This window comes from Lissotriton vulgaris, chromosome 4_2, assembly GCF_964263255.1.
Source record: "Lissotriton vulgaris chromosome 4_2, aLisVul1.2, whole genome shotgun sequence".
NCBI lineage: Eukaryota > Metazoa > Chordata > Amphibia > Caudata > Salamandridae > Lissotriton > Lissotriton vulgaris.
Genome location: NC_141692.1, coordinates 16,975,444 through 16,999,395, shown reverse-complemented (window position 1 = coordinate 16,999,395; position 23,952 = coordinate 16,975,444). Strand labels below are relative to the sequence as shown.

General features: G+C 44.1%; 1 protein-coding gene across 1 annotated transcript in view; it reads left to right on the top strand.

The window, feature by feature from the left end:
- The window catches only part of LOC147718148 (lymphocyte antigen 6E-like), a 60,365-nt gene that overhangs the window by 26,387 nt on the left and 10,026 nt on the right, over nt 1-23,952 (top strand). The window contains exon 3 of the mRNA XM_086919223.1: nt 11,621-11,809. Coding sequence (XP_086775349.1) covers nt 11,621-11,808 — 188 coding nt within the window. The 3' untranslated portion in view covers nt 11,809. The remainder of the gene's footprint in view (nt 1-11,620; nt 11,810-23,952) is intronic.

Genomic DNA, 23,952 nt, shown 5'->3' with positions numbered 1-23,952 from the left:
CAGGCCTTCTCGAGGGAGCGACAGAGTTTCTTGGATTTCTTTAGATCATCGTTGAACCAGGAGGCCTTCTTGCTGCCTAGTTTGATTTGTCGTTTTTTCAGTGGTGCTAGGATGTCGGCGCTGTTGGATAACCATTGGGTGAGGTTGGTGGCTGCTTGGTCTGGGTACAGCTTATTAAAATTCTCATCGTCATACTTAATGTAACTACCATTTATTATCGGCATGTTACTATTACCTGTGTTAATGAGGCGTGAATCGGCCTAAAACACGATGTTATTCAAGTTCTTGTCAAACGTCAGTTCCAAAGCTACCGGTGAGGTCCTAAAAAACCTTGTTTTACTTGACAGTATATTGGTGCTCTATTTCCCCTTGGGTTATACCGAGCCCCTCTCTTTTTGTTGTAAACTCCTGTAAGACATTGTGGGATGTAGTTAAACCAGCATGGCTCAGAAGGAATCACCTCTTCACTTTACATAGGGCCTATTCTTCACCACAGAGGCTTTCAACATTTTCAATGTTCTCGCCAGTATCATGTATGAGGTGCGGGACAATAGCCGCTTCTGATCTCCATATGTTTTTGATTTCCCAACTCTGTCTTCCTTTTGGGATTCCATAAACAGATCATGAACAATATCGCTTTGCTGCCCCATTACAATTAATTCCTCACTGGTAACATTTGGTGTATTGGAGGGTGGTATTGGCCTTGCTAAACAACTTATTTTCTATACTATCCTCCTGGCCAGGAGAGAAAACTGCAAAAAGTGGAAGGAACCTACACCACCCTCTTTTCTAGACTGGCAGGCTTCAAGAATGCAGGTTTCTAGATTGGATGTAATGAGATCGAGTAACCAAAGTAAAAAAGCCTTTCGGAATCTTTTGAAATGGGGGCAGCATTGAGTTGACAGATGTCTCCCTTCCCCCCCCCCCCAGCCGATGATTACGCTGCCCTGCCTTTTTTCAGGTATATCCGGAGACATCAGGTTTTGACAACACTGAAAATTGAAGGTCATCCTTTCTAAACGCCTATATATCCAGTTTACTGAGGCAGTGTGTTGATTTCTCTAGGATATAATGGAGCGAGCTGGATAAAGAATGAGGACAAAAAAAAACACTTGGACATCACTACACCATATCTCTGCACATGGATATAGAGCATTGAAGCATCACATCTGCTCAGGGACACTGATACATAACAATGCACATCTGTGCAGTGGTACAGACCTCTCACACATTGCATCACTGAACATTATAATAATGATATAGGCCACTCAAGCATCACAACAGTGAATAGCTGTAGAACATGCATGAATCACAACGCTACACATCTGTAGGGCAATTTAAAACACCCAGAGATTCCAATACTGCACATCTGCATGGGGGTATTGAACACAGAGGCACCACAACACTATACATCGGTCACTGTGAATGGAGCACTCGAGCATTTTCACATTTTACATTTGAACTGACATAAAAAGCATGCAAGCATTACAGCACCCTACATCTGTGCAGCACAACAATGTACATTTGAACAATGATACAGGATGTCCAGGTCTCACACCACCACACATTTGTAAAGTGATATAGATCACTTAGGCATCACAAATCACAGCACTGTGCATCTGCCACGTGATATGAAACATCCAGGTATCACACCACTCTACATCTGTACAGCCAAATGAAACACTGATGCATCACAATCCATCCTCTGCATTTGTAGAGTGAAATACAACACCCAGGCATCACAGCACTGTACACCTTTAAGGTCACATGCAACACTCTGGAATCACAACACTACACAGTAGTATAGTGATGAGGAAAATTCAGGCATGACAACAGTCCACATCTGTACAGTGATAAAGAGAACTCAGCCATCACAACACTGCACATTTGTAAAGTGATGCAGAACATCAACGCCCTGTGACACACATATCTCTACAGTGGTATAAAACACTTAGGCACCACAAAACTAAACCCCTGAATAGGCATATACAACACTCCAACTACACAGCACTAAACATTTATAGAGCAAGATAGAACACTCAGGCAGCCCAACACACCATCTGTACCGCAATCTAGAACACAGAGGCATCAACAAATGTCAACTTTTGAAGCAATATAAATCACTCACACATCACAACACTACACATCTGTACAGCCAAACAGAGCACTCAGGCATCAGAAAACAGTAGTATCATAGAGCCAAATAGAAGGCTCGGACATCACACCACCTTATACCTCGACATTTAAATAAGGCACCCTTGCAACACAACACTGCATCTCTGTAGAGCAATATGGAACACTCAAGCATCATATCTCTGAATATCTCTGCAGGCATCACAACAGTACACATCTGTGCAGGGGGTATACAACCCTTGGGTGTCATGTTTCTGAACATCTGTAGAGCAGGCATTGCAAGACAAAATCTGAACAGTGATAACAAAATTACACAAGCATCACAATAGTACACATCTACATACACTCTTCGTGACGCTGCACATCTTTAAAAAAAAAATGAAGAGTCATTCATCACAATATAGAGAAATCTAGACCACCTAGGCATCACAACACTTCACATCTGTCTATGGAGACTGACCACAGAGGCATCTCTACAATGTGCATCTGTACATGGGTATAGACCACTAAAATATGAGAAAGTTTTACATCTGTGAAATTCTATATCACACACACATCACAACTCTGTATATCTGTATGGCAGCATAGAGCACCAGTGTGAGAGGCTGGCTTAGTATATTATGTACACTTAAGTAAGTGGACACCTTGCACTAATTGAAACAACATATTAGGGTGATTTTAGTGGTCTTAGACAACCTTAGAGGTCTTAGACAACCTTACAAAGTACATCTGAACAGGAATATAGAGCAATCAGATATCACAAAAGTATATCTCTGCATGTCTTAAAACTTTCCTTAATGTGCTTGACCTCACCCAAATCTGCAACAGCCCGACGCATGACAAAGGCTCTATCCTTGACCTTATCATCGCCAAAGAGGACTTTACCCAACTGGGGTCAATCCAACCCTGCGATTGGTCAGACCACCACATTATCACATACTACATCAACGAAAAAGTCAAACTTAACCCGGCTCAACCTATCCAATGCAAGATCTGGAAAAGGGACCTCAAGAAACTTATACCCAACTCCCTGCCTTCACACAACTGCAGTCTCCTCCTTCCCCCCACCGGTGCATCAGACGTCCAATCTCTGACCGACCTCTACCTCACCTCTATGACTTCAATAATCAACGAAGTCGCCCCCCTGCAGCTGAAGAGAGTCTCCACCAAGAACTCAAACCCATGGTATGATGGCAGACTCAATGAAGACAGGCGTGCCATGCGAATGGCTGAGCGCACCTGGAGATCTGACCCATCAGCACTGCACCTTAAAACTCTTAAGAAGAGGAGAAATGCCTATTTTAGAAAAATCAAGCGCTCAAAATCAACTTTCTTCAGCCTCCAGCTCGATTAGGCAAAAAATAGACCAAGAAAATTGTTTGAACTAGTCAAAACTCAAACCAAGGAACAACCTCTACATTCAAACATCACCTCAAGCGATATACCAACCTGTGAAGAATTCTCTGCTTTCTTTAAGACAAAGACCAATACTATAAGAAGCGATCTCCTCAAAGATGTTTGGCGTTACTCCAACCCCATCGGCATAACTTACACTCAACCCAAAAACAATGCGACATGGTCAACCTTCGACACCTACTCAGAAGAAACGATTAACAAACTGCTGGGCACCTTGAAACCCTCTAATCACCTCACTGACCCCTTACCTGCGAATGCTGTAAAAGACTTCACCCCCCTGCTCCTCCCACTCTGGACTAAAATCATTAACTGTTCCCTTCAACAAGGTCTCATCCCTGACTCCCTCAAGGTGGGACAAGTCACGCCTATACTCAAGAAACCTACAGCTGACCCTGCTGACCTTAACAATTACCGCCCTATCACCAATATCCCCACCCTGGCCAAACTGCTGGAAAAATGCATTCAACTCCAACTGACTACACACATCGATCAGTTTGACCTCCTCAACCCACATCAATCAGGTTTCCAAGCAAGACACAGTACGGAAACGGCCATGACACACATAATTGACGACGCCCTCCAAATCCTAGACCGCAATGACTCCTGCCTCCTCATCCTACTTGATCTCTCCTCAGCATTTGACACCGTCAAACATGAGAACCTACTTGAGCTGCTAAACACCAGAATGGGTCTATAGGGGAACTGTCCTCAAATGGTTCACTTCCTTCCTACATCACCGGTCTCAGAAGTTCAAGATCAACAACGTGCTATCCCCAGCTGTGCCTGTTTCATTAGGCGTCCCTCAAGGATCTTCACTATACCCCACATTGTTCAACCTAGTCATGGAACCACTCACCACCTTGCTCCAAACATCTAATGTACACTTTCATATGTACGCCGATGACACTCAACCACTTGCAATGAGAAACCAAACCTCCCCGCATTGAGAATATCGCAAGGAAGTTTATTTTCCACACTCACGATCGGCAACTTGATGTTGCTGATCGCAAACGAGGAAAAAGTCTCGCCAGGATGTCATTTTACTTGCTCGGCAACTTGACGGTGAGGACCGCGAGCAAGCAAAAAAAAAAATACCATTGTCTACGCTACCCGTACTCGCACTGTGCTGCATGCAGTTTGCGTAGTGCGAAGTTGCGCAAACTTCGCAAACTACGCGAGCGTAGCGTAGTGCTTGGCGCAGGCCTAATACAGAGTACTCAGGCATAATAAACTGTACATCAGTACATGGTTACAGAGCACTGAGACATCACACACTGTACATATGTACATTGTTACAAAGCACTCTGGCATCACAAACTGTTCATCTGTATATAGTTACAAATCGCTCAGGCATCGCAAACAGTACATCTGTACATGGTTATGGAGCATTAACGTATCACAAACTGTAGATATGTGCACAGGTACAGAGCATCCAGGAATCACAAACCCAAGCATCACAAACTGGTTATGTGTTTATTTGTCCAGAGCACTCAGGCATTTCACGCTATACATCTGTACATGGGTACAGAGCTCTTAGGCAGTGCACACTGTACATGGGTACATAGCACTCAGGCATCAAAAACTCGACATCTTTATGTGGTTAAAGAGTACTCAGGCATCACAAACTATACATCTGTATAAGGGACCAGAGCACTCAGACACCACAAACCGTACATTTTTACATGGGTACCAAGCACTCAGACATCACACACCGTACATTTGTACATGGGTACCAAGCACTCAGGCATCACAAACTATACATCTGTATAAGGGACCAGAGCACTCAGACACCACAAACCGTACATTTTTACATGGGTACCAAGCACTCAGGCATCACACACCGTACATTTGTACATGGGTACCAAGCACTCAGGCATCACAAACTATACATCTGTATAAGGGACCAGAGCACTCAGGCATCACAAACCGTACATTTTTACATGGGTACCAAGCACTCAGGCATCACACACCGTACATTTGTACATGGGTACCAAGCACTCAGGCATCACACACCGTACATTTTTACATGGGTACCAAGCACTCAGGCATCACACACCGTACATTTGTACATGGGTACCAAGCACTCAGGCATCACACACCGTACATTTTTACATTGTTACAGAGCACTCGGGCATCACAAACTGCAGATTTGTACATGAATACAGAGCACTTAGGCATCACAAACTGTAGACCTGCCCACAGGAACAGAGCACTCAGGCATCATAATGTGTTCATCTGTACATGGTTACAGAGCACTCAGGCATCACAAACTGTACATCTCTATATGGTTACAAGGAACATAGGAATTACAAACTGTACATCTTTACTTTGTTACAGAGCACTGAGGCATCACAAATTGAATCTCTATTAATAGGTACAGAGGACTCAGGCCTCACAACCTGTTTATCTCTACATTGTTACACAGCATTCAGGCATCACAAACTGTAATCTATGCATTGTTATATAGTATTCAGGCATCACAAACTGTACATCTGTACATGGTTTGAAAGAACGCTGGCATCACAAACTGTACATCTGTACATGGGGCCAGAGCACTCAGGCATCACAAAGTGTACATCTGTATATTGTTAGATATCACTCAGGTATAACAAACTGTACATTTGTACATGGGTACCGGTCACTCAGGCATCACAAACTGTAGATCTGCCCACAGGTACAGAGCACTCAGGCATCACACTGTTCAATTTTAAATGGGAAAAGAGCACTTGGGCATCACGAGCTGTACATCTGTGCATGGGTACAGAGCACTCAGGCATCGTACATGGATAGAGACCACTAAGGCGTCACAAACTGTACATCTGTATATTGTTACAGAACACTCAGGCATGACTAAAAGAACATATGTAAATGGGTACCAAGCACTCACACTTCACAAACTGTACATGTGTACATTGTTACAGAGCACTCATGCATAACAAACTGCAGATCTGGGCATGTATACAGAGCACTCAGGCATCGCAAAATATAGATCTGTACATGGTTACAGAGCACTTAGGCATCACAAAATGTACAACTGTATATAGGCACAGAGCACTCAGGCATAGCAAACTGTACCTCTCTATAGGCTTCAGAGATCAACGCCCTGTTGTTCTCCTTGAAGAAGCGGGTCAGTTGTCTGTTGACAATCTTCTCTATGAATTTCGCCAGGAACGGGAGCAGGGAGATGGCCCGGAAGTTCTTTAGATCCTTTGGGTCCACCTTGGGTTGACCAAGGTGGGCCATCTCCCTGCCCCCGTTCCTGGAGAAAGTCTTAGAGAAGATCATCAACAGACAACTGACCCGCTTCCTCGAAGAGAACAACTCATCCCAATCCAGATGCCGCAGCTACTACAGCACCGAAACCGCCCTCATCGCTGCCACCGGCGACATCAGGACCATGCTGGAAAACTGTGAAACTGCGGCCCTCATCCTCCTGGACCTCTCTCAATCAATCAATCCATCACTGCATTTATAAAGTGCGCTACATACCAATGAGGGTCTCAAGGCGCTGGGGGGTAGGGGAGGGCCGCTACTGATCGAAGGTCTTGAGGAGTTTTCTGAAGGAAAGCAGGTCCTGAGTGTGTCGTAGGCTGGTGGGGAGAGCATTCCAGGTCTTGGCGGCGAGGTACGAAAATGATCTGTTGCCGGCGGTGGTTTTCTGGATACGAGGAACGGTGGCGAGGGCGAGGTTGGCTGAGCGGAGGTTTTGGGTAGGGGTGTGGAAGCTGAGTCGGTTGTTGAGGTATGTGGGTCCGGTGTTGTGTAGCGCTTTGTGTGCGTGGATGAGGAGTTTGAAAGTGATCCTCTTGTTGACGGGGAGCCAGTGCAGGCCTCTCAGGTGGGGTGTGATGTGGCTGCGTCAGGGGACGTCAAGGATCAGTCGTGCTGAGGCTTTCTGGATTCGTTGAAATCGTCTCAGGAGCTTGGTGGTTGTTCCTGAGTAGAGGTCGGTCCCGTAGTCGAGTCTGCTGGTGATGAGGGCCTGGGTGACGGTTTTTCTCGTGTCGGGAGGGATCCATTTGAAGATCCTGCGGAGCATGCTGAAGGTGTTGAAGCAGGACAAGGAGACGGCGTTGACTTGCCTGGTCATGGCGAGGGTGGAGTAGAGGATGACCCCCAGGTTGCGTGCGTGTTCTGTGGGTTCCGGGGCTGTGCCTAGCGATGTGGGCCACCAAGAGTCATCCCAGGCTGATGGGGTGAGTCCGAGAATGAGGACCTCCATCTTGTCTGAGTTCAGTTTCAGTCTGCTGTCCTTCATCGAGTCCGCTATGGCCTTCATTCCTCTGTGGAGGTTGGCTTTGGCGGTGTGGGGGTCTTCGGTGAGGGATATGATCAGCTGGGTGTCGTCGGCGTAGGAGATGATGTTGAGGTTATTTTGTCGTGCAACGTGGGCGAGCGGTGCCATGTAGATATTGAACAGCATCGGGCTGAGGGAGGATCCCTATGGGACGCCGCAGATAATCTCAGTGGATTTTGAGCGGAAGGGTGGGAGGCGGATGCTCTGGGTTCTGCCAGAGAGGAAGGATGTGGTCCAGGCCAGGGCCTTCTCTTGATTTCTGGAGTCCTGGAGTTGTGCTGATAGGGTGCGGTGGCAGACTGTGTCAAAGGCTGCTGATAGGTCCAGAAGAATGAGGGCGGCTGTTTCTCCTTTGTCCACCAAGATCCTGATATCGTCAGTGGTGGCGATGAGGGTGGTCTTGATGCTGTGATTGCAGAGAAAGTCGGATTGGGAGGGGTCCAGGATGTTGTTGTCTTCGAGGTAGCGGGTTAGCTGTTTGTTGACAATATTCTCTATCACTTTTGCCGGGAACGGAAGCAGGGAGATGGGCCGGAGGTTCTTGAGGTCCTTGGGGTCTGTCTTGGGCTTCTTCAGAAGGGCGTTGATCTCAGCGTGCTTCCAGCTTTCCGAGAAGGTTGCATTCTCGAAGGAGCTGTTGATTGCTTTCCGGAGGTGGGGCGCAATGGTTGTGCGGGCTTTGTTGAAGACGTGGTGAGGGCAGGGTTCAGATGGGGATCGGGAGTGGATGGAGTTCATGATTTTGATGGTGTCTTCGTCGCTGACATTGGTCCAGGCAGTCAGGCAGCCTGTGCGGGTGGTGGTCATAGGGGTGGAGGACTTGGTGGTGGGTGCGGGGGTGTTGGAGTTGAAGCTGTCGTGGCAAAGGAGAAAACACATGTCCACTATATATGACATGATCTTGAGGGGAGTTTTATCTTATGGCAAAGAAAACGCAGTTGTTTAATGACTGTTGTGACAGGGAGTAATATCTTCCTTACACACAGAAAGACTGCTGGTCTGGCTCAAATTGCTGCCTCATGGTCAGCTATTTTTATACACAACTTTAATAATTAATTGATTAATTGACTTGTAGGGAAATCACTCAACTGCCTGTGGCCCCATAGCCCCAAACTTTGACCTAATCGTCTACTCATGCGTTATTGCACTTCCAACAATGCTTAACAAGCAAAGCATTCTTCGGCTCATAACTGCATGTGACTTCGCAGAAAATATAAGTAAGTGTAAGTGTGAGCTTTTATCTTTGTGCTCCTAAGACCTTCGTGGGTTCTAAGCTAATTTAATTTTGTTACACCCCCTGTCTGTTCAGGTTACAATCTGTTTAGAAGTGCGCCGTACATGCTAGTGATCTTGTGTGCTAAACTCATACATATATTCATGCTCACTAAACACAAAGTGGTCTTTAACTGTAACCCTTTCAAGTTACTTATCCCATTATGTCCACAAGGAAATCTTTCACCATATTCTTGTCAGCGCACTACTTTGGCCTAAACCTGTTTTAACCTCTTACAGCTGTTTTTTTACCTGTGTTTGTTGGTGCGCTATGTTCTTGTGTTTTACATTTTCTGCGTGTTCATATTTTCTGCGGTGTGTTCATATTTGACATTTTCTACAACATAAACTAAAGAACAAGGGGGCATATTACCAAGCAATAGCGATAATTATCGCTATTGCTTGGTTAGAGACAAAAATTTACCGCAATGCTGCGGCGATTTTTACCGCAAATAAACCTTGGTATTACCAAGGTTTAACGCAAATGCGGTAAAAATCGCCGCAAAGCATGAATATCGCTGAAAAGTCGGCGATATTCATGCATTAGCGAGCTAATGCTCTTAGCCATGTTATCCACCTCCCATTGGATAACATGGCTAAGAACTGCTCAGGGCAGGTGTTAGCTTTTGGAGATATTCCCGCTTAGTGCGAATATCTCCAAAAGTTGGTAATAGGAGATAGCGATGTTAGCGACTGTTTTCAGTCTCTAACATCTTGGCACGCCCACTTTGCATCTCATTAGTGATAAATATCACTGACATGCAAAGTGGAGCCCAAGATGGTCGCTATCTCCTACTAGCTGTCGCTAACTGGTGTTAGCGGCAGCTAGGTAATAGGGAGATAATTTTATCTCCGCTTTCTTGGCTTTTAAAGCCAAAAAAGCAGAGATAAACCCCCTTGATAATATGCCCCAAGGTTTCCAAACACACATGGGCTCCCATGCAATCATATAAACACACATCTAGCCTTGGGCATTATGTCCACATTTATCACAGTGGAGATAAACGTTGCTAATAGCATGTTTTCTCCGCTAAAATATCCAGCGATAGGCAACGATAAAAATAAACGCGCTAAGCGCCTTTTGCGATAAATATCCCCAGGAGGTTTCCAAACACACATGGGCACACATGCAATCATATAAACACACATCTAGCCTTGGGCATTATGTCCACATTGCAACCTACATGGTCAGCCATCTCACAGCAACCTCAGTGACAGGGACATGAGTACACCTTCATTAGATGGAAATGTACACCAGGTTCTTGCTTTGCCAATAGGTGGCAACCAACAGTAAGTGCATTTAAACCACAGAGCCTTCTGCAGGACTCACTTGCGTAGTATTGAACAATCCCTTGTGAACTTGGAGTTTGACGTTGTCGGGTTAGGCAGTGGCAGCAGGACTCTGGGCTTGACATGAGCTCCTCGCTTCCTTGAAGTGGCAGGCCCAGGTCCAGTCCTTCCGCTGTGCAGGTGCGCTAAGCTTCTAAGGGAAAAGTGAACTGATGCTAATGGTCCTAAACAGCAATTTATTTGTCTAAGTTATGGAGGTCAGTGCCCATCTAACTACATTCTCTCTTACTGACCTAAATGCAGTGATCTGAAGAGAAGTAACCAGAATAAATTGGATATCGTTCTTATGGGATGTCCGGTTCCATGGTGGTGAACCATCACATCTGTTGTCTGCTGTTGTATTTGCGACGGCCTTGCCCTGTGCCTCGTGGATCCTCCGAAAAGGGGTTATGTACATAGTACATTACTTGGAATATCAAATATGACCTCAGCAAACACACAATTGAAGGCATCACCGAATGACAAATGTTTGTATTTTTTATCTTTTGCTTCTAGTGGGATTACTGCCTCTTATAAAAGGCAGGTTGTTGTCAAATTTGAGATCAAATGCTAACATCTTGTTTTTTGTGTGTGAACGTATCATTTTTGTGAGCAGAATTACAGCAGGGTTTTTCCTTTGCATAATATCTGTAAGGACATCTAGTTGCAGACAGTGGAATTGCAGGTTTTACTGTCAGCAATCTCTATGAGGAAAGCTGTGCTGTGAAACTGTAACTGTTCTCTTGCAGTTACAAATGATGTGGACATTGGTGAGCAAATTATTACATTTTTGATGTTGTTAATTAGTGTGTGTGAGGCCAGGAGCAGTGCAGTGTTCCATAGCTAGTCATAACTGTGGTATTTCAGAGGTTGCAATCACACTCCTCACCACAACTAGATATTTTTGCAGATTTTATAATTTTAGAACTGTGACGAGTAACTTATTTTGGTTGATGACACTTATTAACTGCGCTGTGTACTAGTAAATATTATTTATTGATAAATATTTTTATATAACGCCATAGTTTGTTTTTCTCATCTCCAGGAATTGAAGTCGTTAGAGATATTGAGACTAAGTAGTTTTTATAAATAATCAGGTTAGGATCTAATATAAAAATGTGAAGACATTTAGGCAGTGGGTTCCTACAGAGTAATCCTTTCCTTTCCTTGCAGCTTCAGTGGTTTCCAAGGACTGTGTTCGAGATTGTACGGAAGGATCCGCCTCTGTGCCAGGCGGGTCAGGTACTATTTCCTGCTGCAAGTCTGACCTGTGCAATGGCGCTTCCAGTGCGAGGATTAGCTACACCCTGCTCTCCCTGGCAGCGGTCATTAGCGCCCTGGTGGTGAAGGCTGCACTGTAAGGTAAGGGGTATTAGGACTAATGTAATGTATTGTAAGTTTATTATGCATAATTAAGTAAAACCGTTGCATTAAAAGTTTCTTTTAAAAACATTGCATTGTTAAACCAATATAAAATAATGTACAAAGTTAAAAATGATTTTGTTTTGTAATTAAAAGACGTAAAATTGTTTCAACTGTGTTATGACCCCTGGCGCAGACTTGCAGGCCTATATAAAGTCAATTATGTAAACGTTCTTAATTGTCCAGTCGAGTGGTCCAATACAGGATCTGCAACACTCTGTTAAAGGTCTTAACTGTTGGCGGCTAGTTTTTTCAGTCTCAATAATGTCACATCGAAGAATTTTGTAAGGCGACAGTTGAGCTGCACTAAGGTCGGATTAAAGCACAGCATCACTGCCTTCCTGCAGGCAGTGATGCTCCATGCTGGTTAAATAATGGTTTTAACAGTGCTTTCTGAATGTCCTCTGGCATCTTGCATATGCATCTAATGTGGATCAGAGACTCAGTATCTTTCACACACAATCGGCAGGTCGGATCACTCCCTCTTCCTTCCCACAGTGGCAAAAGCGTGCAAATCAGACCGACTCCCAACCGTAACCTTAGGAATTTTTCTTTGTTCGCAAGCTTGGATCCGACCCTAAGATTGGGCTGAGGTTTGAGAACTTTGTAATTGTTAAGCACAATCCAGCCATGATCTCATTTGGATACCACATTCTTATCCTCTATGACCGATATGAGCCTTGTCGATTTTGTTACTATTTTTTTGAAAACCCAATGGCCCATTGGAGTGTTCCAGGCCTGTCAGACCAAGAGCCTGCAAGGATTGCTGAAGGTAGCCATTAGCAGGCAACTTGCCAGTACGGGACGGCTCAAGCCAAAGCTTATTGTTCAGGGATCCTGTGTCAGCAGTTCTGATTGTATGCCAGCCCTTTAAAAAGGCACCTTGCCCTTTAAAAAGGCACCTTGCTTTTTAAAAAGGCACCTTGCCCTTTAAAAAGGCACCTTGCCCTTTAAAAAGGCACCTTGCCATTTTACTTCCTGTTTTTGAAGGCCGAATTCCAGTCTTATTTGAGCAGGTGAAACATGTTTGGGGAGTTGTAAAATCGTGCAATAGAAGGTTGAAATTATACAGTCAAGGATAGCTGCGTCTCTTCCAGTCATGGATTCGGTCCCATAAGTAACTGTTGGTTGTAGTTTCGCTCGCAGGACTTTTAAAAAGGGGTCGAGCGTTAAGTCCGGCAACAGTTTCTTCAGAGGTTTTAATGCCAAGCAGATGATTACTCCCTTCCTTTTTAAGGATTCTAACTGTGGCTTAAAAGAATTATTTTTGTCTAATAGCACGCCCACGTACTTATAGGTTGTTACTTGATCCAGACATTTCCCACCCAGGTCCCAGCGATGATTTGACTTCTTGTGATGGTTTACACCCATAAATATTGATTTTTGAAAATTTATTTTTAAGGCGTTCCTATGTGAAAAAATTAGGGTGGCATCTAGAAAGTGCTGGAGATCTATCGGAATTCTACTGATCAGCACTAGGTCTTCAACATAAAGTAGGTTTGTCAGAGTCATGCCACCTAGTTTCGGAGCATGTGAGGAGCAAGCGTCTAGTTCTGCCGGCTGGTCTGACAGGAAGAGGCTTAATAGCAGTGGGGGTATTAGGACAAGATAAAAGCGTTCCACGGAAGAACCCTTGGAAGATGTTGGTAGCTGTATAACTTTCTAACTGTGTCCCTATACATGCAGCGTGTCCAGGATGTCAAAAAAGAAAAAAGTACATGCACCCATCTTTTAATACTGGGCCAGTGGCCCATGCGTACCATTCCAACCGTGGATGGTTCCTAAATGGGTGTCACTCACTGTCAACGCTGCCCATGCCAGATGTCAGAAAGTACGCTTAGCTCACATTATGTTGAGGACAGCTGCTAACTGGGCGTGTTGCAACTGGATGTGTTTTTCATGACTCAGGCAAGTGTCATCCAGATTCAAGAACTGATGATGGGAAAATCTTCTAGGTCCTACTGCCCCTCTCACCCACCTAGACCTGCCCTCTTGAGCCCTGCCCCTTTAGCTATCCCTTGCCAAAGCATTGTCTCACCCACTTGACTTTATTTTCCATTTCTGCAGGGTGGACGGGGGGGTGGTACTATGCCTTCTGGGGCCAAGGGGAATGCATGCCTCACCATTGCTTGAAATGGAGATATAGATGTGCAGCTACTCCTTGTCTAAGAGTACCTGTTTGGTGCTGCGAAGTGCCAGTACTCTCCCTTTAAGAGCATTGGAGAAGTGCTGAGAAGGGCATACACTACCCTTTCTAAATTCGGGAACTGTCGGACTCCTATGCGATTCTGAATTGAGAAGCATCTTCCAGCCCCCTGCCCAGAAAGCCAGAGCTGGCTGATTGGCTCCCTAGCTGCCAAGCAACCCTGAGGCCTCCCTCCTCTCACACCTGCCCAGGCCCTTTCAGATATTGTTGGGTGAACCCAAAAACATTCACCTCCATTTTGTGAGATACAGGTTTCCTGCTATGACCCAAAAGACAAGAGATGGTAAGAAGGCTGACTGACTGGCTGAGTGAGCTTGTTTCAGAGTTGGACAATCAGTATTGTTAGAGGTCAACGTTTTAGGCCCTTACCTGCAGACGTCCAGGGTGTGAATTGAGCCTGTCTGTCTCCTAGGATTGTTTTAATTGAGGAGCAGCTTCTAACCCCCTGCCCAGAAACCTGTGTAAAGGTCACATGCACCTCAGATGAGCTGCAATCAGACAATACATCTGAGCACTGATTGGAGGCTGTATCTAATGTTTCTATTGGATTAGGGTTAGTGTTCGTATTCGTTGATAATCGGAGGATTTTCATTCCGAGTTTAGTTTCTCCTAGATTTAGGGCTTAGGGTTAGTGATCTGATTGATGGATAGGGTTAGAATTGCTGATTGGTTCCAAAGCTTGGGATTTCTATGGGACATAGGGCTTTGGGTTTTGTACCTGATTGTTTGCTGGGACTAGGGTTAGGACAAAGGACAAGGGCTGGGACTAGGGTATTACTTGGACATAGGGCTTAGGGTTTCATGTCTTATTGGCTGCTGGCACAAGTGCTGAGACTAGGGCTGTGGTGGTTCCATATTGGTCATACAGCTTACGGCTAGTGTTCTGACTGGTTAGGGTTAGGACTAGGGTTTCCATTGACCGAAGGTGGTAACATGATAACTAGGGCTATTTAAGGCCAGGGTTCAGGGTGTCTCAGCCCGAGCATCAATGCTTAGGGTAGAGAGGACAAGGGCATATGACTGAGCCTTTTCAAGACAAGTCGGGACTAGGGCTAAATATGCTGCCCAAATGTACTTACACCAGCACCCACCCTAACCTATCCATGGACCAAAACAAGATTAACACACTCACAGCACATGTACTCCACTCATTTACCACAGTCTACCCTTTATTATCAAAACACCAACTACAAATCCCCATAAACCACAACTATACACCCTTCTACCCCAGTTACTGCACATTTAACAATCACTTCCACACAATACACCACTCTTCCTATAACACTAACCAATCCACTCATCACAAATCAAAAGCAAAATCACACCATATTTAAGCATTTTCCATCCCGACACACACTCCCTCATCTAATGACTTCAAGCAGACCCCTTTTTTCACAAACAAAGCTATACTCAGACTTCCAACTTTTCATAGACCAACACTCTCTTCTTCTTGCTATCACAATAACACAAACACACAAAATGTACACTCCACTGCATTCTTGGTGACCTGAACATTTAGTTTGGCAAACCCAAAAAGCCCCATCCCAAAAATTCAGCAAATGACTAGATCCACTGAACCTGCTTTAGATCGTCCACAAACCCACACACATTGTTGCACACATCCTAGATGTCGTTTTTGCTAATACACAACTAATTACCTTTCAAACAATGACTTCACTCATGTGGTCAAACCACCCCTTGCTTGCATTCCTACAAAAAAGAACACTAAGCAACACACCTAAATCCACCCTACATTCATATACCTATAGCCCATGGAACAAACTCAATTTGGAACACTTAGAGACACAACTGATATCCAGTACACATCTAGACACAATAAATTAGATTCAAATTGTATGTGGTTGGCTACAGGAAGCTTTCAATATCCTGATACCACTAAAAACGGCAAAACAGAACAAAAGATAGGAGGCACCTTGGAGAAATACAGAGCTAATTGAGATAAAACAACAAATTGGAAATCAACAACGTACTTGGATAAAAACAAACACCAGTCAAGACAAACTTCACCTGCAGAAACATAAGAAAATATACTACTCAGAGAGAATTCAGGATGCTAAATGTGCAAATGAAGAATCCTAAAAAAATTCCAAATTGCATAGAATGGGCTCATCCCATCACTCAAGATTTTACAGACAAACTTGCAAATCATTACACAGCCAAAGCCAACACATTGGACTCATATTTAAAACAAAGAAAGCACATCAGCACCAACCCATTCCAAAATTATCCAGGAATATGCTAACCCAGCCTATTCCTTCCAACAAATTAACACACAATGAATTTATTGACCTGGTCAAAGCCAGCATGCCTGCCAGCAGCCATTCTGACCCCAGTCCACCACATACCTTCAAGAAAATTGTACTAGCAATCTTTGCTGTAACTCCAGTAAGAATTAGCCCTTTGCTACAGAAAACAAACCTGGACCCACTAAACACTGACAACTCATTTCATTTCAAAACTTTATTGCGGCTAGATATAGCCATAAAAGCACATTCATTTTTCGACAATTATTGGTACAGATTCAAGGTCAATTAAAAAAATGTCATATGAACACTGGCAGATGGGCAAATAATTGAATACAATTAATTTACACAAGATAACAGACACAGGGGCCAATAGAACCCGCAATCTACCTAACCGTTAGTGTTGTTTGGTAAATAGGTGCAAGAGACCTGGAAATGCTTCCCCCTCCACTCCCCACAAATTGTAAGTAACAACTTACACACACTGGTACAACAAAGAACGGTCTCAGCACACTAACAATTAATAAATACAGTCGGAAAAATAGTTCTTGTATAACGTTATATCTCAACACTTGTTCAAAGTAAGCACATAAGAAATAATCCAAGTGTAGTTGGTGTTCTTTTTTCCAAAACTTTTCTTCCTTTATTATTTAGAGTATGAAAATTCTTCAATTTGATAACATCATCTCATACACAGCCATAACCAATGCGTTTCGTCTCTTTTCTAGAGACTTTTTCAGGGCTTTTAAGAGTATGTGCAATGTTCTCAATTAATTCGCATGTGAGGAGAAGAATCAATATGGTGACTCCTCTTGAAGATCCAGTAAATCTCAAGTCAGATACACAAATGTGTGAGTAAAAGGTATTTCAGCCTTCTATTGTGGCTCCATGAAATGTTTAAATTGTACGTTCAGGCATCGTAACCGCACGCCGATGATCCCATTAATTTAAAATCGTCATTATGGGATTTCATAGTTGATAAAACATAGTTTAAAAGTATAATTTAGCTATACAAATACATAAAACTCTATAACTCTAAAACTAACCTCCCACATCACTGAAACCCCAGATGCATACCAACAAGACTCCCACCTGATCGAATTCTCCGTAGTTAGATCAAGGGGCTAAATATGACAGAAGGGGGATTACTATTCGTTACCTTTAGGCTGTTCTAATTTTAGTAAATTCCTACGGATTGACCACATAGCAAATAAGAAATTTGATACCGCGACCACATAAACTGGATCAGTATCAGTTTGTAAATCCTAAAAAAAACTAAATAATTCCTGATGCCCAGGTTCCTACAAAGTTGAATGATCCATTTAGACCTAGGTTGTTTATATGCTGGGCAGAAGAACATAACATGAACTAAAGATTCTTCCTCTGCGTGGCACCCAGGGCACAGATAATTGGGAACTCCCGCGCATTTGTGGGTGATCGCATGTAACGGCAGGGTTCCAAATCTAAATTGAAGGAACAACTTCTTTGCTAAAGTAGGTTGAATGGAATCCAGGACCCCCTCAAAATTATAGTAACTCTTAAAATCAAAAACCTGTACGTAAGGTTCGTTGGGTTTGCTGACTGCAAGATTTTCGTCAGTTTATACTCTTTTAGAGCATTTGCCAAGGATTTCTTAGAAATGGCTGGGCAGGATACTTCAGGGTTTAGCCAAACATTTTCCATGCCAATTGTCCTGAAAGAGTGCTTTACATAAGAGAGCCAGGGTATACTACCCGCCCCTAGAGAGGCCAACACCACTTTTAATTCTTCCCTGAAGCTAGACAGCTCAGGGGTACTCCACAACCGCCACCAGTAAAGCAGCAGACGTATCGAGAGGAGGTCCGCTACAGAAAGTATGTTTAAATCCATCCTGAGCGTAACTAACGGGGTGTTTTTGGGCAGGGTCAGAATATGTCTGAGAAAGTTGTTTCCAGTTACTGTGAGGGCATTATGGGCCTTATGCCCCCACAATTCCGCCCCATAGAGGGAGGCTGACCTAGCTTGAACCCTACATGTTTCCAATGCTGGGCGTATATTTTTTAAAACACAGCTTTTTTGAACTTTTAAAATTCCCCCAACTGCCTGGATCAGTTTTAAGTTAGCCTTATCCATCACGGGGCCCCACCCCATTTTTTCAGTCAGTGAGAGACCCAGATAATCAAAAATAGACACCCTTTCCAAGGGACCCGCCTCCATCATTGGGTGCGGGCAATTGATGGAATTAGCATTAAAAACCATGTATTTAGTTTTATTAATATTGACCACAATATTCAGTTTTTTACAAAACTGGGCATATTTATTTAAAACTCGCTGCATACCCATAGCTGACTTTGAAAGCAGCAGGGTATCATCCCCAAAAGTTAATGTGGGAAACCTAGTATGGGCCAATTTCGGGGAGTCTTTATGCTTGGTGGCAGGTAAATCATCTATCAACCCGTTTAGGAAGAGGGAAAAGAGGGTCGGCACCAACACGCAACCCTGCCTAACCCCCTTCCCAACAGAAAATCGGGCCATCAATTGTCCAATCCTGCCATACCTAACTCTAGCAAAAGTACCTTTGTAAGTTGTTTAAGCTGGAAGCATAAGTATGGTGGAGCCCCCATAGCCAGCAAAATACTCCACAGCGGGCTACGGTCGACCATATCAAATGCTGATTTCAAGTCCACACAGGTTAGGTAAAGGCTACCTCCTTCCAAAACAACATGCTTCCAGTAAATTAACTGGATTCTGAATAACTGGTCTATATGGGAAGTTTTGTCCCTAAAGCCTGCTTGTAAAGGGATCAAAATATCATGGTCGCTAATCCATTCCTGCAATCGTTGTAATAGTACCCTTGGATACATTTTTGGGGATACATCGATGAGGCTGATTGGCCTATAGTTGGCCTGGTCCATAGGTGAACCTTTTTTAAAAATGGATATTATCTCGGCCCCGGCCCAGGTACAGAGGGTTTGGAGTCCCAGAAGAATTGCATTGAATAACAGTTGTAAATAGGGATCCCACACTGCCTGTTCGCATCTGTACAGGTCTGCTGGGATCCTATTTTATCCTGGGCTTTGTTCAATTGGAGATGTTTTAAAGCTAACTGTACCACAGCCGCTGTACACGGTGGTATACACCATGAGTGGTCTGCAGTTAAAAGACATACCGGCAGCTCACTTTGTTCCTTGGATGATATGGTATAAAGATTTTTTAAATATATACGCCAGGCTTCCTCACAGATATTTGGTTCTATAGTGGTCTTACCCTCTGTCTTCCCTGTAGGAACCAAATTCCAGAAAGCCCTTGCATTTTTTCCGTCTAGGGCAGACTTTATGGACTGCCATCTATCTGTTTCCCATTCCGATTTTGCAATAAAAAGATTTTTTTTTAAATCAGCCCTTGCTGCCTTAATACATAATGAATCACCCACCATTAAGGGATGATATGAGAGTTCGCTTCCACACAACTCCAGCTGAAGCACGGGTTTTTATCCCCACCGGGGTTACATTTAGTTGGACGAGTGGATTTTCCCAGATCATTCCCAAAACTACTATCAGAAATGTTTTCAGCAACGCTAGCTGCCTTTTCTATTAAGGGAATAATACTATTATACATTCTTGCCATTGTGTCCCGGGATTGTATAATTGTACCCCAGCGACTACGCCTCCCTCCGTTTGTTATTCTAAGATCACTAGAAGGGGGGGTTAAAAAGCCTTGATCTGTGTTGTGTATTTGTAGATCTAACTTAATGGTCAATGGGTTGTGGTTGCTTTCAATGCGCTGCACGACCTTAAAATCTACCACGTTGAACCATATTTCTACACTAATTAAAAAGTAATCAATTACTGATTCCTGTCCCAATCTTTCAAATGTTGGGAGCCCAGGGCTGTCGCTCGGGAATGGCCCATTACATACCCTTATAGAAGTGTAAGAGACGTCATTTGAAGCACTAATGGAGTCCACCTTTTTACCTCATAAGTATAAGGGTGTGGGATTGACCAAATTGCATCCTCATCTGCAGTTATGGATTTCATAAGTCCGCTGAGAGGTTCGTAGTGGCAATTAGAATCACCTCCAGTCAAAAAAGCCACTTTACCCATGAATGAGTTCAGGAGGTTTGCCAAAGAACCCAAGGTCAGGGAAGTACCACCGTACTGAACTGGCCGTGAATAGATACTAATAAGTGCCAGTTGTTTTTACTTTTTTAATGGTCAAGAGAATACAGATTATATCTGGGTAATGGGTATTAACTCTTTTTACCACACATCCAAGGTGGGTCCCCACCCATGTGCACAAACCCACCGATGGTCTACCTCTAGAGCCCTTCACAGCAGGCTCAAAGTATGTCACAAAACCCACCCTATGTATGGGTCTTAGGGCCCATGTCTCTTGAAAGAGGCAAATCATGTGTGAGTCAATGAAGTCTCCCCAGTTTGGCAAAACCATTTTAGCCATAAGGCCTGCAATGTTCCATGAGAACATTGTCAGGCCTCTGCTTAAACATTCTGAATCACTCCCGACTTTAACCTCTGGCACTACATTCTCCAATAAGTCTGGGTCCAGTGGATCTAGGTCAACAATGCGTGAATGGGATGACAATTCAGGGGATAATATAACTTCTCTAGGCGGAATTGGCATTACATTAGTTAACACCTGGTTCCCCACCTCTACCTCAGAATCATCTATAGGCATTCTTCTGGGTTCACTAGGCCTTATTACCTTAATTGTTACAGGGTCTTGTTTATTCCCCCCTAAGGACCTTCCTTTAGTTAAGACCCTCTGCACTTTGTGCATTGCAAATGGAGATAAGGAAGTAGATGGCAGTCAATCCACCGGGTCAAGTACGCTAAATCTATTACTTACTGAAAACCCCAACAATTTCTTGTTGCTTCCATTTTGTTCTCTATAGCTCTCGGTGTCAAAGTGAGCTACCCGTCTCCGATTAAGACCATAATATTGATGGTTTAAACTACGGATGGGGGTGGAATAGAAATAACTTAAGTTGATGGGGTGGATTGTTTGGGCATTTTTTTGGAAAACCTATACAAACATGTTCATCCACCCATGTGTCTTTAAAGTTTATGACAATACAATCCCCCTCCACATCTTTTGGTCTACGACCCACCCATCCCACTCTTCTTGCAAATAAAATTTGGCATTGTACATTTCTTGGTAAAGGTCTATTATTGTTCAACCAATGGATTCATTTATTTTCTAATTCAATATATGATTCAAATCCATTGGGATCCAATTTAGGAACCCCAGTCAAGACGACTACATATGGTGCGCTTTCTGGGGGTAACTCAATGTTTGGCAAGTTCGATTTGGATTCAACAAAGGTAGGTTTCGCAATTGACAATCCACCTGTTGTACTCCTCTCTTCTCCTCCCAACTGTTGTGCAATTTTGGTTTTCCCACTGCTGACCGTTGTCAGAGGACCGTTTGAGGGGTCAGCGAGGGGTATATGGTTTGAACTATTCACAAGTGCTAGGGGACAGTTTGAAGGCAATGTAGGGATTGTAGAAAAAGGCCCCCCTGGGGCATTTCTTGCTCGAATATGACCGGGAGTTGCCTTAATAGTCTTTATATAATCCATGCTGGCCATAGATGCCTCCTCAATTTTAGACAACCTCCGCTCTTTAAGTGATAGTCTCCCCTCAAGGGGCTGCAGTGATGACTGTAAGAGAGCACCCAATTTCATCAAAAATGAGTCCTCCGCTGGAGTTGGTGTAGAAGGATTATTTACTCCTGCAGAAATAATTATTGTTGGTGGAGTCATCTGCCAACTATCTGTAACATTAGTGGCCGGTGTAGTAAAGACATTATTGTTAATGAGCTTTGGGAGCTTAGGCTTTCAACCACGCGTTACTACGCCACCTCGCTTCCTTTTGGGTATAGCCCCTTCATGACGCCCACATAAATGCCGAATATTAGGGCCTTCAGAACCGCATACTACTGGATTGATTTCAAGAGTTATCGGTGAGTTATCAGTCAAAGCTGTGGGTTGTGGCAGCTCACCAATTGAAGGTAGTTTCCCCATTTGCTGGGCTATCTGGTTCCTCAATCCACTCTCAGGCCCTTCAGTGACAGTCCTTTGAAGTGTGTGCTCTGGTGTACGGCATTCCCCAGTTCTCCCAACGACTATCTTTTTGCAAAAGCTAGGTCTTGGGAGAGCCGAGGCTCAGTCAAAATTATTTCATGTTCCAAGACAGACGTAGCCCTAGTAATACATTTGTCTAGTGTCCTGGCTACATAGCCCTCTGTCGTCAATTTCTTACTCTGACTATCACGCCCAGGCATTTTCCCAAGACAAATTAGGTTAGCACAGCAGGTAGTTACGGGATAATGTGGAGTCCTTCAATGTACTAGCTGCAAGACGTTAGAGGGGTGGCCCGGTCCGGTAACCTCCGGGCAACAACGGGCCTGCCGATGGCCCGGGCTTCGCCTGGCACGTGCCCGAGCACGTACTGCGTTACGGGGAAGGCAAAGACCTAAATAGGCGTAAGGGCGTCCTCCTCCAAAACTGGCACAGGTGCGAGTGATGCTTGTGCCCCCTGGGACTAGCAGTCCCTCTTCCAACTTGTCAGCAGAGCACAGCCACTTCTACCCTGCCTACTGCATTAGACTGTGTTTGGTGCCTTCCCATTTTGCTGTGCAGTTGTAATTTTATCAATTTTCTCCTCCGTTTCTTTTTCTTTACTGTTTTGCAACTTGCAGACTAAGGAGAGTCTCCACCTTCCCTTTTGTGAGGTTTCAAATTGACACTGTCCGGCTACAGTCTCTACTTAAAGTCTACTTATCTGTGTAGTGAATTGAATTGAAAGGCGATTTATACAAGCGCTACTTTGCCCAAAGGCGTCAAGGCGCAAAAGATGGAATAAAAAAGCCAGGTACTGAAATGAAAAGGAGGAAAGAGGAAACCTAAGAGTAGGCTTCAGTAAAGAGCAGGGTAACTCCAATTTGAGAAGACTAGCGGGCTTTCACGAGGCACAACAATAGGGAGCAGCGCACCTCCCACATTTTGCAGCCTCTTACCGGACGCATTGTTAACTGCTGGTTTGCTCCTTAGTCCTCAGCCGTCCACTTTCAGCATTTGCCTGAAATTGCTTCCCCACAGCATCTCAACGCCTTTCGCCGCAGCCTTATACCTCCATTATGGTGCTGAATCCGTCTGCATTCATATGCCAATCAGCCCCCTTGGGGTGTCAGTGAGTGCTCGTTATCAGCTCCTCTATCGGGCTCATTAACTTTACCGCGCTTCAAAGAGGTTTTTTTGATCGGCATTCTGCGTTCAGCCTCAATCGCCATTCCTCTCTCCCTCAGGTGGGCGGGGCCTCAGTCACAGGTGCAAATAAAGAATTCTAAAAAATTCTAAATTAATTTTGTAAACCAAATTGCATAGAATGGGCTCATCCCATCACTCAAGATTTTACAGACAAACTGGCAAATCATTACACAGCCAAAGCTGACACATTGGACTCATATTTAAAACAAAGAAAACACATCAGCACCAACCCTTTTCCAAAATAATCCAGGAATACTCTAACCCAGCCTATTCCTTCCAACAAATTAACACACAATGAATGTATTGACCTGGTCAAAGCAAGCATGCCTGCCAGCAGCCCTTCTTA